The following is a 15711-nucleotide window of genomic DNA, read 5'->3' on the forward strand; positions in this document are numbered from 1 at the left end:
GAAGATACTACAACTGCAATTAGAAACTGGCCCCTGTAAATGTCCTAACCAAACCCCCTCCAATGTACAGTAAATGTCCTAACCCAACCGCCTCCAATGTACAGTTACCCCCCCCCCACCCCACCTACCCAACCGCCCTCCCCCAACCACCTCCATGTACAGCCCCCCCCCCACACCCAACCACCTCCAATGTACAGTTTCCCCCCACCCCCTCCAATGTACAGTTTCTTCGTCAAATGTATACTCTCTTTTTGTATCACAAACTGTACTGTTTTTTTTAAATCTGGTATGTCATAAATGTATAGATGTAGCAGTATGTCTATCTATCTGTATGTCATGTATGTCATTATATGATGAATTGAAAATGGGGGACCCTGATGTAAACAAGACGAAAGTCTTTCTCTGGTCTGCATCCCCTTAACAATTGTGTGTATTGAGCTGTACTGTTAGTGTATTGTACCCATTCTGCAATCTGTTAATAAAATTTTCAATCAATCAATCAATACACGAATCAATACATCAATCAATACTTTCCAAAGGTCAGTGAATACCACGATCACAACACCAGAGGGAGCTCCACAAATCATGTTAAACCCAGATTCGGCTCAAACAAGGGACTAAACACGTTTCGCAATTATGCCACATCAATGTGGAACGCCCTACCCAAAGCTGTAAAGGAATGTGAATCACTACCCACTTTCAAAAACACTCTCAAAAAACACCTACGGGAGACTGCAATTCGAAACTGGCCCCTACAAATGTCCTAACCTAGTTGTACAGTAAATGACCAAGTATGGCTTTGTCAGTATTCCAATGTACAGTGTACAATGTGTGTGTGTCCCCTACCCACCCCCCCCCCCCCCCCCCCCCACCTCCAATGTACAGCCCCCATCCACCCACCCTACACCACCCCACCTACCCAACCTCCTCCAATGCACAGTTTCTATGTCAAATGTATATACACTCTTTCTCTGGACACTTTTGTATCACAAACAGTACTGTATTTGCAAATCTGATATGTCATAAATGTATAGATGTAGTAGTACTGTCTATCTGTATGTCATGTATGATATGTTATGATGAATTGAAAATGGGGGACCCTGATGTAAACAAGACGAAAGTCTTTCTCTGGTCTGCATCCCCTTAACAATTGTATGTATTGAGCTGTACTGTACTGTACCCATTCTGCAATCTGTTAATAAACTTTTCAATCAATTCAATCAATCACGGTCTCCCTTATTCAAAAAGCGTACCCCCACGTGCGCATGCGCCAGTTTCCTGAGAGGCGGAAGGAGAAAATCATTCGCGTCGCAAAAGGGTCCGACCCAAATCGTGTCTTCGATTTTGACTATTGAAATACAAATACCACGGCATGGGAAATAATATTTGAATGCCACCGTCTGTACGAGAATTCGTTTAGAAAAACATCGACGTTTTAACAAGAAGGTAGAAAGTTAAACATTCTGAAGCACTGTGCTAAAGTAGACTAACTGCAAAGTGAGTGACTCGCTCTACAGCTGAGCAACAATGCGCCGTTACTAAAGGTGAAAGTGAAAGTCGTGTTATGTTTATGCATAGTTAATCTGTTTACTGTCAAAGTGAAACTTAACTTGAGGTTTCAGATACGTGTATTTAGAGTGAGTGCACCATCACATATTCTATTATTTATTGTGGGTAGAGGTGGAAAGAGTACTTACATATACGTTATTACTGTAGTGACTACATTACGGCACTACATTACTCAAGTTAAACAGAAGTTAGTTTAATATTTTGATCCGTTACTATAAGTCCCAGTTTTTGGACTGCCGATAACTGCGGTCAAGTGAGCCGTCTTTCACTTTTGCGTGGTCAAATCAGCCGCTCCTGTTTTTCGAGTGCGCGATTAGTTCCAGGTTTACGGTAATGCATTCAAACAACAATTCTGGGACGCTGTTGTAATGAACCGACGTGACTTTTGAACACAGTCTCACAAGTAGATCTTACAGAAATACTTAATATGACATTGAATGCGCATCGAATCAATAGGACGGACGCTGTTGTAATGAACCGACGTGACTTTTGAACACAGTCTCACACAAGTAGATCTTACAGAAATACTTAATATGACATTGAATGCGCATCGAATCAATAGGACGTTTCGTATGTGCAGTATGATTGAACATCGAATCAATAGGACGCGCAGTATATTCGACCACTAAAGCTAACATAAAAATATGATGAATTGAAAATGGGGGACCCTGATGTAAACAAGACGAAAGTCTTTCTCTGGTCTGCATCCCCTTAACAATTGTATGTATTGAGCTGTACTGTACTGTACCCATTCTGCAATCTGTTAATAAACTTTTCAATCAAACAGACAATTCCACAGAGGAACACTTCCGGTGAGGATTTCAAAGTAAAGGATGGCATGTGGTTAATTTCTATTATTTCATAAGTAGTTTATGACACTGCCATGTTTGTACTTAATACTTCTCAAGACTACTTGCACAAATAATATTAACTACTTTTACTGTGTACTTTGAGTAATTTGAGTTTAAAAGTCCTTTTTATAGAACAATGAGCATTTTCGACTAACTTTGATGTGGGATAAAAACCATTTCTCCCATAAGCAGTTTATGAAACTGCCATGGTTGTACTTAGTACTTCTTAGACTACTTGTACAAATTATATGAAATATTTTTACTGTGTACTCTTTGAGTAATTTGAGTTTCAAAGTCCTCAGAATCAGCATTTTCGACTAACTTTGATGTTGGATAAAAACAATTTCTCCCATAAGCAGTTTATGAAACTGCCATGGTTGTACTTAGTACTTCTTAGACTACTTGTACAAATTATATGAATTTTTTTTACTGTGTACTTTTTGAGTAATTTGAGTTTCAAAGTCCTCAGAATCAGCAAAAACAGGAGCGGCTGATTTGACCACGCAAAAGTAAAAGACGGCTCACTTGACCGCAGTACGTTTGGGGATAGTCTTTTTTTTATTCAAATCTACAAAGCGTGTCAGTAGTAGTTAAGGTATTTCCATTTTACTATAGGAAAGACTACTCGTATGGCCAAAAATATAACTTGCTCAAGTAAAAGTAAATGCTTAAAATGTAACGTTACGCAAATATGAAGTCCTTAAAAGTGTTTTCCCTATATAATCTACTATGGGTGGGGAAAAAATCGATACAGCAATATTTTGCGTGCTGATATTATATCAATAGAGTGACACCACATTTTAATGCAATAAAAATGATTGGAATGAGTTGAACTGATAAACGTTATCTTATTGGATACAACAGACAAAGTATTTTATTGCAGATGTTTTTCGTTGGGGACATAATTTTCTGTTGAAAAGGTAATATATCGCAATCTCGTGACTCTAATATCATGACAATATCGTATCATGGGCCTCTGGTGATTCCACCCCTAGAATCTACTCAGTTACTGTAACTAGAGTAAATATTATTAGTTACTTTCCACCTCTGGGCCTGGTTTGTGTGTGTGTACCAGGGGTGTAAAAAGTACTTTGTATGTCTGCATTTTAAATGTAAGGAGTAAAAAGTATTTTTTTTCCTCTGAAATGTAATTGAGTAAAAGAAAAAAAAACAAGTATACAAACCTAATAATACTTGAGTAAAGTATGAATCCCCAAAAACAGTACTTAAGTATTGTAACAAAGTACAATTACTCAAGTACTTTACACCCCTGGTGTGTACTATGTAGACCTCTCAGTGGTGATGTAATCACTCATTCTCTCTCCTCCCTGTAGAATCTGAAAAAGGCATGCAGAAAATGAGCTACTTCTCCCCATTGCTCTTCACATGCTTGGATGTGTGTGTGGTGCAGGCCATCCGCCGGGCCCAGCTCTCCACCCTCCTCCTCGCACATCCCTTCATCACGTTGTGGGGTGGAGGGCTGATCCGAGCCTGCCTCCTGCTCCTCTTCGCCGTAACCTACCAGGCAAACCTGCCGTGGAGCTTCCAGGAGGGGCTCCAGAGCATAGTGGTCCTGTGCTTCCACTGCCCCATTTACATCAGCTGTCTCTGGGCGCTGGATCAGTCCACCTTGGACCAGCTGTGGGGGTGGCACTCTTGGCAAGGGGTGGGTGATTATATTTCTGTGTTTGAAGTCAGTTGCAATTTGAATCATAGGACCCACATTTTCAAGTTCAAGTTTTGTTTCATTTGTCACATATGAGGTACATGTACATTATAGTGAAATGCTTGATTCTGTATGAGCCTCCTAAGATTGTGCTTCATACAGTAAAGAGTAAACACTATACAAAACAAAAATATACTAAATGCAAAAAAAGCTAAATGAGGTAGAAGAGGTGCAGATTTGTAGGAATAAATAGATACAAATATGGTGTAATGTTTTAAATGTCTAAAGTGAGTGAATGTTTAAAGTGAATGTGTGCGTGAGGTTGTTGTGTGCAGTGAATGTAGAATGGATGAGTGTTAACACTAGGGATGGGTATCGTTAGGATTTTATCGATACTACTACTCCTATCGATACTGCTTAACGGTTCGGTACTTTATCGATACTCTTATCGGTTCTTTTTGATAATTTTTTTATGATTTTTATATTTGCAGTTGAGAGCATTGGTCATCTCCCTACAGTAAAGATTAGAAATGATTGAATTATTGTAAATTTGTGTGGAGTGGTGGGAATAGCTGCTTCAATAATAACTTATAACAACAACAGACAAGTTAGACAACTATGTATACAAAAAAAACGATATACACTGAATGATTAGTTGTTACCTAAAGTCCTTGGACTCCACTGTAGAGAACGGGTGCAGGCCTTTGACAACAAACTTTGTCACAGCCCTGTGACACTCGTTCACCCTATCCTCTGTCATCTTTCCTCTAGCTGCTAGGGAGAAAGGACTTTGGGTGGTGGAGGTAGAGGGAGGATGTGTGGTGGGCTCACTGGGACACATTGGTGGCTGACCTCAGCTTGACGATCTATAAAAAGTTTTTAGATTGTAGTATTTGTAGCTAAACAATTATTTTGTTTATTAGCCTATTTGTAATAATTCGTTATTAGCCTAGGAAACTTCGTATCTTGGCTTACCGGCTGCAGTGGACGTGGATGCAGATGGACCACTGCGCGCAAGGCAGTCGAATACGGCGCATTTCTGCAAACTAATATAGTGTTTTGCAAACAAATGTTTTGATAGATTGCTCGTATTGCCACCCTTACTGGCAAATGTTTTGTTGCACTTGTGAACGCTTCGCTCTATCCGCCATCACGACTCAGTCCATGCAGAGCTGTCTGTGTCTGTGTGCAGCGCGCGTCAGCACGGAGACAGCGCTGAGATGCTTCCAGCTGCAGCACATCAGGTGTGCGGGGCTTGTATGTGCGGGGCTTGTAAGCGCTGCGGTCTGACGTGCTGCAGCTGCATACTATTGACAGCGCTTTCATTAAGGAGTACCCGTATGTATGTGTAGCGCGACTCGCGAGGAGTGTGTGTAATAATGACTCGCTGCGACTCGCTTCTCGTGCAGAGACAGAGAGAGGAGAGATCGTTCGCAACTTTTAAATAATAATAATAATAATAATAATAATTTCTCTAGAGTATCGATAGCAGTACCGAGGACGTCGGAGCTTATAAATACTCCGGTATTTTCTAATATAGTACCGGTTCCCGTTTAAAACCGGGGTCCGGGGGGCATCCCTAGTTAACACATTCGGGGCCATTGGGATGTGTCTAATAAATCTCTAGAGGACCGGCAAATGTAAACAGACTTGGGGCTGTTTGTAGAGCTAAATCTATACTTTATAGTATTGCTATCTGTCCATTCTCATTGGCAATTGGGACCATAAACCGTCCCTTCAAAATGGATTAAAGAAATAACTTTTTCATCAATACGTTCTTATTTTATAGCGCTGTGAATATAAGCGTTATACGGCATTTGGTCTAGTATATTTCCTGGAAGGCGAGATAAATGGCTAATAGCTGCTAACGTTATATCCAATGGCATTTCCGTTATACAGATGCTACAGTTGGATCCCCCCGAGCATTTCCCCGTTATCGATCGCCATCTGGTAGATCGATATGTCCATTGGCTGATGATAAATTCCCTTATTGCATAGTGAAATCCGCAATCCAAAACGTAATCCAAGCTACATGCTGCACATCCAGAATCCAGCTAACTGAAAACTCCATTGAAAGTAAAAAAATAAAAATAAAAAATGCTCCGTTCAGCCACAGGGCACACTTCATTATCGCGATAGCGCCCCTAAGAGGATCTGGCCGGTATTGCACTTTCTCGAATTCAAAGAGTAGGGTACATCTGCAGTGCCGCTCGGCGACCTTGAATAGGTTATTCAAATGGAATAAAAGCCAAAACAACTTGCCACGGATCCGTTAGTGATGGCGAGATGAAGCTTCATGAAGCATTGAGGCTTTCCATCCAATAGTACCACACATGTGTCGAAGCTTCATGGTGCATTTGCTCTACTATGCCATCAAGTGGACAATAAATGTAGAACAGGCAGAGTGATGATGATGCCAATAAACAAATAATAATGTGTCTGTTTTTCTAACAGAATGATGGCAGGGACAGAGGAGAAAGTGCTTGTGTTACTACAACATTCTATAATTTAATATAGTGTGTTTTTCTAACAGAATGATGGCAGGGACAAGTGCTTGCTTCATTCATTTTTATTCAGAAAAAGCAACTCAAAATCGACATGCCATCCTGCATTTGGATCATACAGATGTGATCAGATTAGGCACAGCAAGTTGGACATTACAGCAAGTTTATATTTAACGGAGATGATATCATATGGTCACCTTTTTTGCGTTGTGTTTAACTTTCTTCGATGCCCCGAGGGAGTTTAGAACCCGGGTCTGCCGTGACACGGGCGACAGGTGACAGCACAGACCGCTACATCAAGGTGAATTCACTCTTCATGACGTGTAAAGTGTGTCTTTTTAAGTGGAGTGAGTTTAACTCGCAGTACCGCTACTCGCCAGTCACTTCACAACGCTTGAAGTCCATCGTGACTGACAGTGCCTCGCGCTACCATCTGTTATATATATGTTGGGATTATTAGGATACACATTTATTTGTCTTTCCCAGTACTCCACGGGATTCTCCAACGCAAAGAAACTCGTAATGAATTCCTATGTCGACACTTGTGTTGCGGGGATGTTCCGGGGAACATAGGGATGATCCCGTGTTGGAGACGCGTTGCGCACCAACCCCGAAGCCATTTCCTGAATCAGTGACGCGGAGTGAGGCTTCGGGGGCGGTACCCCCTGGAGTGAGGCTTCGGACGTCATCAGTACGTCACCTGATACGCGCTTCGATACAGGCTCCACTTAAAAAAGCTGGATTGCTCGACACAAGCTCCGGAGCCTCGCTTCAAACGTCACATCACTAGGATCCGTGCTTCTGTCCACAAAGGGTGGAATCGAAACACGTATATATCCGTTGTTCGTCCCCATTGTGTTAAGGGTGTCTTCTCATTAGGAATGGGTGCTCCGCTCCGTCCTCGCTCTGTCCTTGAGTGCAAACTCCCCCCCCCCTCCCTCTCCCCCCTCTGGTTTGTGTACACACTGCAGTCTTGGTTCGCTCCCAGGCACAATTGAGGAGAGCAATTCTCTATAGTCTATATATTTCTGAATTAACCAAAACAGTTACACAGGACATTTTCGCTATACCTCGGGAAGTAATGTACCAGCTAAACCTACACGATGGGTTAGATACAGGTGGGATTTTGGATAATTTTCCTACACTAAAAACATTATGGCGCTAACCACATAGATTACAGACCGATAGACAAAACATATAACGAACAACGTAAAAGATAATTGCATACAGTATATACTTGATCGCTATAGTCCTGCTGAACACAACTAGTCACAACGTCGGGCTCCCTTGCGTTGGATGGGCTAATAACCGGCCACATTACTGTGGGTAGTGATTAAACAATGGAGGGATCACTGGTTGGTTTTGGCTGATTATGCTGTCCACTGCATTAAACCACTGAAAATATATTGAAGCCTCATCTTCTTCACTTTTAGCTCGACATTGTTGACTGATCTGTTGTAGTCATGCACGCACATTTTCTAATAACAGCATTATTAGACATGCCAATCCAACGAAAGACGTGCTGGTCGTGCTGGAGAAAAGCCCAATTGGATGTTGCGTTTGTCTTTTACATGTTATTTGTTATTCTAAGATGCTAATTCATCTGTATCTGGATAACCAATGAACGGATTTTGTCGAGGCAGGTAGCGTTATTTCGGGGAAATTGATATCTATAGTCTGGTATATTTTTCGTCCACGAAAAATGGAGGCTCTAATTATTATTATTCATAGAGACTCTCGAGCAATAATAATTATTACAGCCTCCAATTTTCGTGGACGAAAAATATACCAGACTATAGATATCAATTTTCCCGAAATAACGCTACCTGCCTCGACAAAATCCGTGCATTGGTTATCCAGATACATGAATTATCATCTCAGAATAAGTGGCTTTGTAGCGTTTTAGCTTATCTTTTACAGCTTATGTTTTGGGCAATAATTATTTAGAGGCTCCATTTTTCGTGGAAGAAAAATACATCAGTCTAAATAAATGCATTCGAACAAGAAACCAATGTATAGCAATGGCAAAAAAATTGCCAGGCCTAACTGTATGCGAGCCAGGGAAGTCTTGGGCTTGAAACATGGCTTCATCTAGAAGTTTTCATCGATTCACTGAGCCGTGAGGCTCAACATGCTTGTTTGGTTGAGGTCTGAACTTGCCAAATTGCCCATAAATATAGTTTTTGTGGGTATTATCCAGTTGTTGCTGTATGTTTTTATCTGCCCAAAATTCAAGCAAGCATGAAAGCATTACAGGTTTGCTTGCACACCACGCCCCGCTCCATCGTCGGGGACATTGGCGCGCACCCGAGACCACCTATTCCAGCGGTCCCGTCTTGGAGAGAATCAGCGTCCCCGGTGACGGGGAGGAGTGTTCTCATCACACTCTATTTTGGTGCGATCGTGCTCTGATTCGACCCCGAATGGCTAGTGTGAAAGCCCCCTTACAGTGAGTCCACATTGAGCATCGGCCTGGGGATAGAAGTTCCTTTTGAGTCTCTCTGTACTGGCCATGAGAGTCCGATAGCGCTTGCCTGGCCGCAGTAGTGCAAAGAGGCAGTTGTTTGGGTGGCTAGTCAGAATGATTTGGCAGATTATCGTGTAGCTAATAAGAGAAAACGTATATCCTGCTTTTAGATAGCTAAACCTATGGCCTACAGTGTTTTATTCCACGTGTCTGTTTTTTTGGGGGGGGGCTTTCTGTATTTTTCACCCATCCCAATTTGAGTCATTATGCCAATTCCCTTCCTGGTCGTTGCACGCATTGCCCCACTGTCGGCCTGGGGAGGGTGTAGAACTACCACATGCCTCCTCCGATACATGTGGAGTCACCAGCCGCTTCTTTTCATCTGACATTCACGCTATTTCCCCCAGATCCCCTCCCTACTGAACACAGGCACCCCGACTGACCAGTAGGAGTCGCCGTTTACAACAACCAGGACACATACCCCACCGGCTTCCCACCCACTAACACTGCCAATTGTGTTAGTAGGGACAACTGACCACGTGTCTGTTTTTTGATGAGACTGTGGGATCGCAAGAAAGGATGAAACGGGAGACGGTAGTCGAGTCTTTCCTTTACTTCCCAACATAAATTACATACATCAAACAGAGTGCAGAGACGTTTAACGTTACTACTTGAAAGTGACAGCAGCCAGCTGACAGCTGACAGGTGACATAATATACGTCACCAAATACCCACCCCGTTCCCAGAATCCCCAGGCTTAAAGGAGCATTCCTCCGCTCCTCAAGTCCAGTGAATGTCTGCACCAATTGTGCGTGATAAGTGAGTCACCACACAGGCCCCCCCAGAATTCACAATAACCCCCCAAAAGATCATCCACAGTCAACGAGGCGGGGGGCGGATCAGGCGCCCAAAACTACTCCGTATCACCCGTGCAGGGGTAGAGGTGGGGATTGGGGCGTGTGGGGGGGATTCAGGAGATATGAGGTGACAAGAGGGAAAAGCAGTTGGCAGGGGCCGGGCAGGGGGTTGTCCACGCCGCGGGGGCCGGGCCAGTTCAACTGGCCTGTCTAGGTCCAAATGGGCAGGCTTGAGCCGGTCGACCGATACCCGCTCTGACCTTCCTCCAATGTCGACCATGAAGTTCTTAGGCCCCGCCTCCAGGACGCGAAAGGATGAGGTGACCGACCAGGGAGCCTCGGCATCCGGGATGAACTCCCCAGGGACTCGCAGCGGCTGTCCGTACACCAGCTCAGCAGCCGAGGCCGGCAGGTCTTCTTTGGGGGCGGAGCGCAGGCCAAGCATGACCCAGGGAAGCCGGTCGACCCAGTTGCAGTCCGTAAGGCTGGCCCGCAGAGCAGCCTTCATAGATCGGTGAAACCGTTCACACAAGCCGTTGCCCTGTGGGTTGTAGGCTGTGGTGCGGTGGAGCTTCACTCCCAGGCCCTCGGCGACTGCAGTCCAGAGCCCGGACGTAAACTCTGGGCCCCGGTCAGATGGTGTGCCAAAACGGGCTACCCAGGACCCAATGAACGCCCGGGCCACCTCGGCGGATGTGGTCGATGCCAGCGGGACCACCTCCGGCCACCTAGTGGTTCTGTCCACCATGGTGAGGAGGTGAGTGAACCTGTGGGAGGGGGGCAGGGGACCCACCAGGTCCACATTGACATGGTCAAAGCACCTCTCCGGCACGAGAACGGTGCCAAGGGGGCTTTGGTGTGACGGTGTATCTTTGCACGCATGGCACTTTGGTGTGACGGTGTATCTTTGCACGCTGGCACGCCACGCAGGAGCCGGCCCGCGTGAATATTAAAGGCAACCAACTTGTGTTCAGCTTTTCGTTCAGCGTTTCTCTGATTGGCCACACGGCCAATCAATCAATCCACTAGCACACGCCCTTCGCGGCAAGAGAGACTCGAGAGACGCGGCGAGACGCGGCAGACGCGCATGCGCATGAGGCTCCCCCAGGTACTCTTGAGAGGAGCGCCCTTGTTGGTTAATGCCACTGGTGTTCTGTTGTGTGACTGTACTAAACTCTTCCACCATGCCCACATGACCGACATTTGACATACAGTACACCTCCTATCTATGTTGGGATTATGTTTGGTCATGACAAAACAATAAAAATCGCTACTGTTAGTGCCACCACCCACTTCAATGACAGAGCTCTCATATTTGCGAATGCATAAACTATATCTTAAATTATGGCGATGTGTCTAATATGGCTGTCACGAAGTCATTGATAAGCGACAGCCATATTAGACACATAGCCATAATTTAAGATATAGTTTATGCATTCGCAAAATATGAGCATAACTGTATGGGCTTTGTTTATACACGAGTGAATCTGGTAGTACAACGGTGCTGCTGCTGCTGGAGCTGAAGTGATGTACAGTGACTCGAAAAACATAATAATGTTACGCTTTCTAGTTCAGCGCATTTCATAACTGTATGGGCTTTGTTTATACACTAGTGAATCTGGTAGTACAACGGTGCTGCTGCTGGAGCTGAAGTGATGTACAGTGACGCGAAACATAATAATGTTACGCTTTCTAGTTCAGCGCATTTCATAACTGTATGGGCTTTGTTTATACACTAGTGAATCTGGTAGTACAACGGTGCTGCTGCTGCTGCTGCTGGAGCTGAAGTGATGTACAGTGACGCGAAACATAATAATGTTACGCTTTCTAGTTCAGCGCATTTCATAACTGTACAGGCCTGTACGCTGCGACGAGATCGTCGCAAATTGCCCCCTAATTTGGCCGGTGCGAATGAAAAATTATATCTACTCGCAAGCTTGCGAATAGTGATTTCACCCCTTCATTCGCATTTCACTACACTAACATTAGCCTACAACCAGGGCTGTACAGGCGACATAATGTTGCGGTTGTAATTTCATTAGACAGACCAGCGCGGATATTTAATAACATGCAATTTAATTGACACGAGCAATGGGCTAACGTTAGCTGGTGGTCCCGAGTGAAGCAGGGACGGCGGAGCTATAGGCTAACGTTAGCTGGTGGTCCTGAGTGAAGCAGGGACGGTGGAAAAGTGAGGAAAGGGGGTGGGTTATATTGACAAGTGACAACGCTTGACAACAGAAGTTTAAACATAACTTCATATTTATTAGTTATTCGTTTCTGTATATCATCCACTGTGACTTTCCATCTCCGTGTTAGACTCTTCCTGTTTACATTCGAGTGTGACGTCATCACCTACGGCAGCTTAGACGATCAAAACGCGAACCTAGAACAAAACCCGGGGGGGGGGGGGGGGCTGGCTCTCTTGTGCGTTCTCGCCCCCTCTCTCTCTCTCTCGCTCTCTCTCTACATTCAATGATTTAAAGTAGCCAAACGTTACAGACAGTATAAATACTAACTGGATAGTTGATGATAAACATTTAATTTCATTATCTGAAATATTCTAAAATCATTTAAGTCTGCTATAAGCCATTATCCCTTTGTGTGTAATTATTATTTTCTCACAGTAGTATATATATATATATATATATATATATGTGTGTGTGTGTGTGTGTGTTTGGCTAAAGTGGATAGAAAACACAGTACTGTGCAAAAAAAGGGCACCCAAGAGTTTTTATATAAATAGTCTTAGATGTAAATAATTTTTTTTATTAGTGTGTCAGTAGACTACTCTTAGTACATTTTCATTAAATAATTTTTTAAAGCATCTTCATGGTTTAATAATGCAAACATATGTTGCAGGGACTTATTATAATCATCATATTGGCGTGACTGTATGCATCAAAGGGTTAAATCAAGCATTTTTAAGTGCTTTAGGAAATGTCAAAATATTGCGATATATATTGTGTATCGTGATATGGCCAAAAAATATCGCAATATCATTTAGAGGCCATATCGCCCAGCCCTACTATAATGGTAAAATAGTTATTAAAAAATGTGCCCCTAAAAAATATTCTTTGCCCCTAAATTTCTCATTTAGGGGCAAGTGTGCCCCTAGTGAAAAAGCTTAGCGTACAGCCCTGCTGTATGGGCTTTGTTTATACACTAGTGAATCTGGTAGTACAACGGTGCTGCTGCTGCTGGAGCTGAAGTGATGTACAGTGACGCGAAACATAATAATGTTACGCTTTCTAGTTCAGCGCATTTCATAGCGCTCCACTGCTACCGCAGCTGAACACAAGTTGGTTGACACAAGTTGGTTGCCCGCGCTGCCGCTCGCTTGCGCTCCTTGGATTTCATTTGGGACGTGGGACAACTGCGCTTGCCTGCGCGTGGGGGCGGGGGGGCGCGGCCAATCAGAGAAAAGCCGAACACAAGTTGGTTGCCTTTAATATTCACGCAGCCGGCCCAGGCTGCGATGTCCTTCCTGAGGCCATGCCAGACGAATTTAGCACTGACCAGCTTAGTTGACGCCTTCACCCCCGGGTGCGACAGGCTATGGATGGCTTCGAATACCTGCCGCAGCCAGCCAGCGGGAACCATCGGACGGGGCTGACCGGTGGAGACGTCGCAGAGGAGCATGGTGTTGGCAATACCAAACTGCACATCCTCTAACCTTAGCCCAGTGTCGGCTGTTCGGTAGGCCTGCATGTCCTTGTCAGTGGCCTGGTCGGCAGCCATGGCAGCGTAGTCCAGTCCCAAGTGGACGGCCCCCACCACCGTCCGGGAGAGGCAGTCAGCGACGTAGTTGTCTTTACCTGCGACATGCCGTAAGTCCGTGGTAAACTTGGAGATGGCGGAGAGTTGGCGCTGCTGGCGCCCTGACCACGGCTCGGTGGCCATGGCGAAGGTGAGTGGCTTGTGGTCCACAAAGGCAGTAAACCGTCGGCCCTCCAGCAGGAATCTGAACTGCCTGATGGCCAGGAAGAGGCCTAGGAGCTCCCGGTCAAAGGTGCTGTACTTTCTTTCATTGTCCCGCAGCTGGCGACTGAAGAAAGCAAGCAGTTGCCAGCCCCCCCCCACCCACTGTTCGTACACTGGCCCCACTGCGTAGTCTGAGGCGTCGGTTGTGAGGGCGATAGGGGCGGTAGGAAATGGGTGTGCCAGTAATGCGGCATTGGCCAGTGCAGTTTTAGCGCCCAAAAAAGCGTCGTCGGTACACGGGGACCAGTCCACCTCGGCCTTGGGGTCCTTACCACGCAGGGTGGGGCGCATGAGGTGAGCAGCACAGGGAATGAACCTGTTGTAGAAGTTCACCATGCCTAGGAACTCCTGCAGGGACTTCACGGTGCGGGGGCATGGAAAGCTGGCAACGGCGTCCACCCTGGCAGGGAGTGGAACGGCTCCCTCTGCTGAGACCCTGTGCCCGAGGAAATCAATAGACGACCGGCCAAACTGGCACTTGGCGGGGTTAACAATGAGCCCATGTGCACTGAGCCGCTCAAACAACTGCCTGAGATGTGTCAGGTGCTCCTCTGCAGACGTGCTGGTTACGAGAATGTCGTCCAAGTATACGAACATGAATGCCATATCCCGCAGCACCGAGTCCATCAGTCGCTGGAAAGTCTGTGCCGCCCCCTTGAGGCCAAAGGGCATCCGCAGAAACTCGAACAGGCCAAAAGGAGTGATGACCGCCGTCTTGGGAACGTCCCGTGGGTGAACTAGTACCTGGTGGTATCCCCGCACCAAGTCCACCTTGGAAAAGATGGTGGGCCCCGCCAGGTGGGCGGAGAAGTCCTGTATATGCGGGACGGGGTACCGGTCCGGGGTCGTGGTGTTGTTTAGGCGTCGGAAATCGCCACAGGGACGCCACCCACCATCAGCCTTAGTGACCATATGCAGGGGGGAGGCCCACGGACTGTCAGAACGGCGCACAATTCCAAGGCGTTCCATGGTTGCAAATTCCTCCCTGGCAATGGAGAGCTTAGCTGGGTCAAGGCGCCGAGCACGTGCATAGACCGGGGGACCGACAGTGGCTATATAGTGCTCCACGCCATGCTTAGCGACTGCTGAGGAAAATGTAGGCGTGGTGAGGATAGGGAACTCCGCTAGGAGGCGCTGATATACATCCCCAGCAGCAAGCATGTTGGACAGACCTAGTGTCCCTGGCCCTCCCAGCGTGCACGGGTAGGTAGCGAAGGAGACAGCATCGATCAGGCGACAGTTTGTAATGTCCACTAGCAGCCTGAACGCACACAGGAAGTCCGCGCCGAGGAGAGGAACTGACACAGCGGCCATGACAAACTCCCACCCGAAACGGCGCCCGCCAAAACACACCTCTACATACCGGGTTCCGTAGGTACGTATAGGCGTGCCATTAGCAGCGTCCATGGGGGGACCGTGGCCCCCAGTCATAGTGTCCACAGCTGTAGCAGGCAGGATGCTGCGTTGCGCGCCCGAGTCGACTAGTAGCCGCCGGCCAAATAAGGTGTCCTTAATAAATAGCAGCCTGCTGCCTCCGCCAACGCTCATGGCTGTTAATGAGCATTGGCCCTGGCGTTTCCCTGGTCACTGTAATTGCACGGTGGGCGACACTGTTTGGCCCTGGCGCCAAACCGGTTATGGAAATAACACCATCCACTGTTACCCTGGCGACGGGCAGTCACTGCTGCAGCGGCGCCCGCAGCGTCCACTAGGTGGGTAGGTGGGTGGTAGGCTGGAAGCAGCGCATGCACAAACTGCTACCGGTTGGCGAGATAAATCCTGTCCACTTCGGCAGCCAGCGCGCGGTAGTCCT

At 46.1% G+C, this 15711-nt stretch overlaps 1 protein-coding gene across 2 annotated transcripts in view; it reads left to right on the top strand.

The window, feature by feature from the left end:
- The first annotated feature begins 1300 nt into the window (after positions 1-1300).
- The window catches only part of tap1 (transporter 1, ATP-binding cassette, sub-family B (MDR/TAP)), a 68442-nt gene continuing 54031 nt past the window's right edge, over positions 1301-15711 (top strand). The window contains exons 1-2 of one of the 2 annotated variants that reach the window (XM_084337452.1): positions 1301-1544; positions 3755-4086. In XM_084337452.1, the coding sequence (XP_084193578.1) occupies positions 3769-4086 (318 nt within the window). In that variant the 5' untranslated portion in view covers positions 1301-1544; positions 3755-3768. The remainder of the gene's footprint in view (positions 1545-3754; positions 4087-15711) is intronic. The other variant, XM_084337453.1, reaches the window with a different exon arrangement.

Source organism: Notolepis coatsorum, assembly GCF_963971535.1.
Source record: "Notolepis coatsorum genome assembly, chromosome: 20".
NCBI lineage: Eukaryota > Metazoa > Chordata > Actinopteri > Aulopiformes > Paralepididae > Notolepis > Notolepis coatsorum.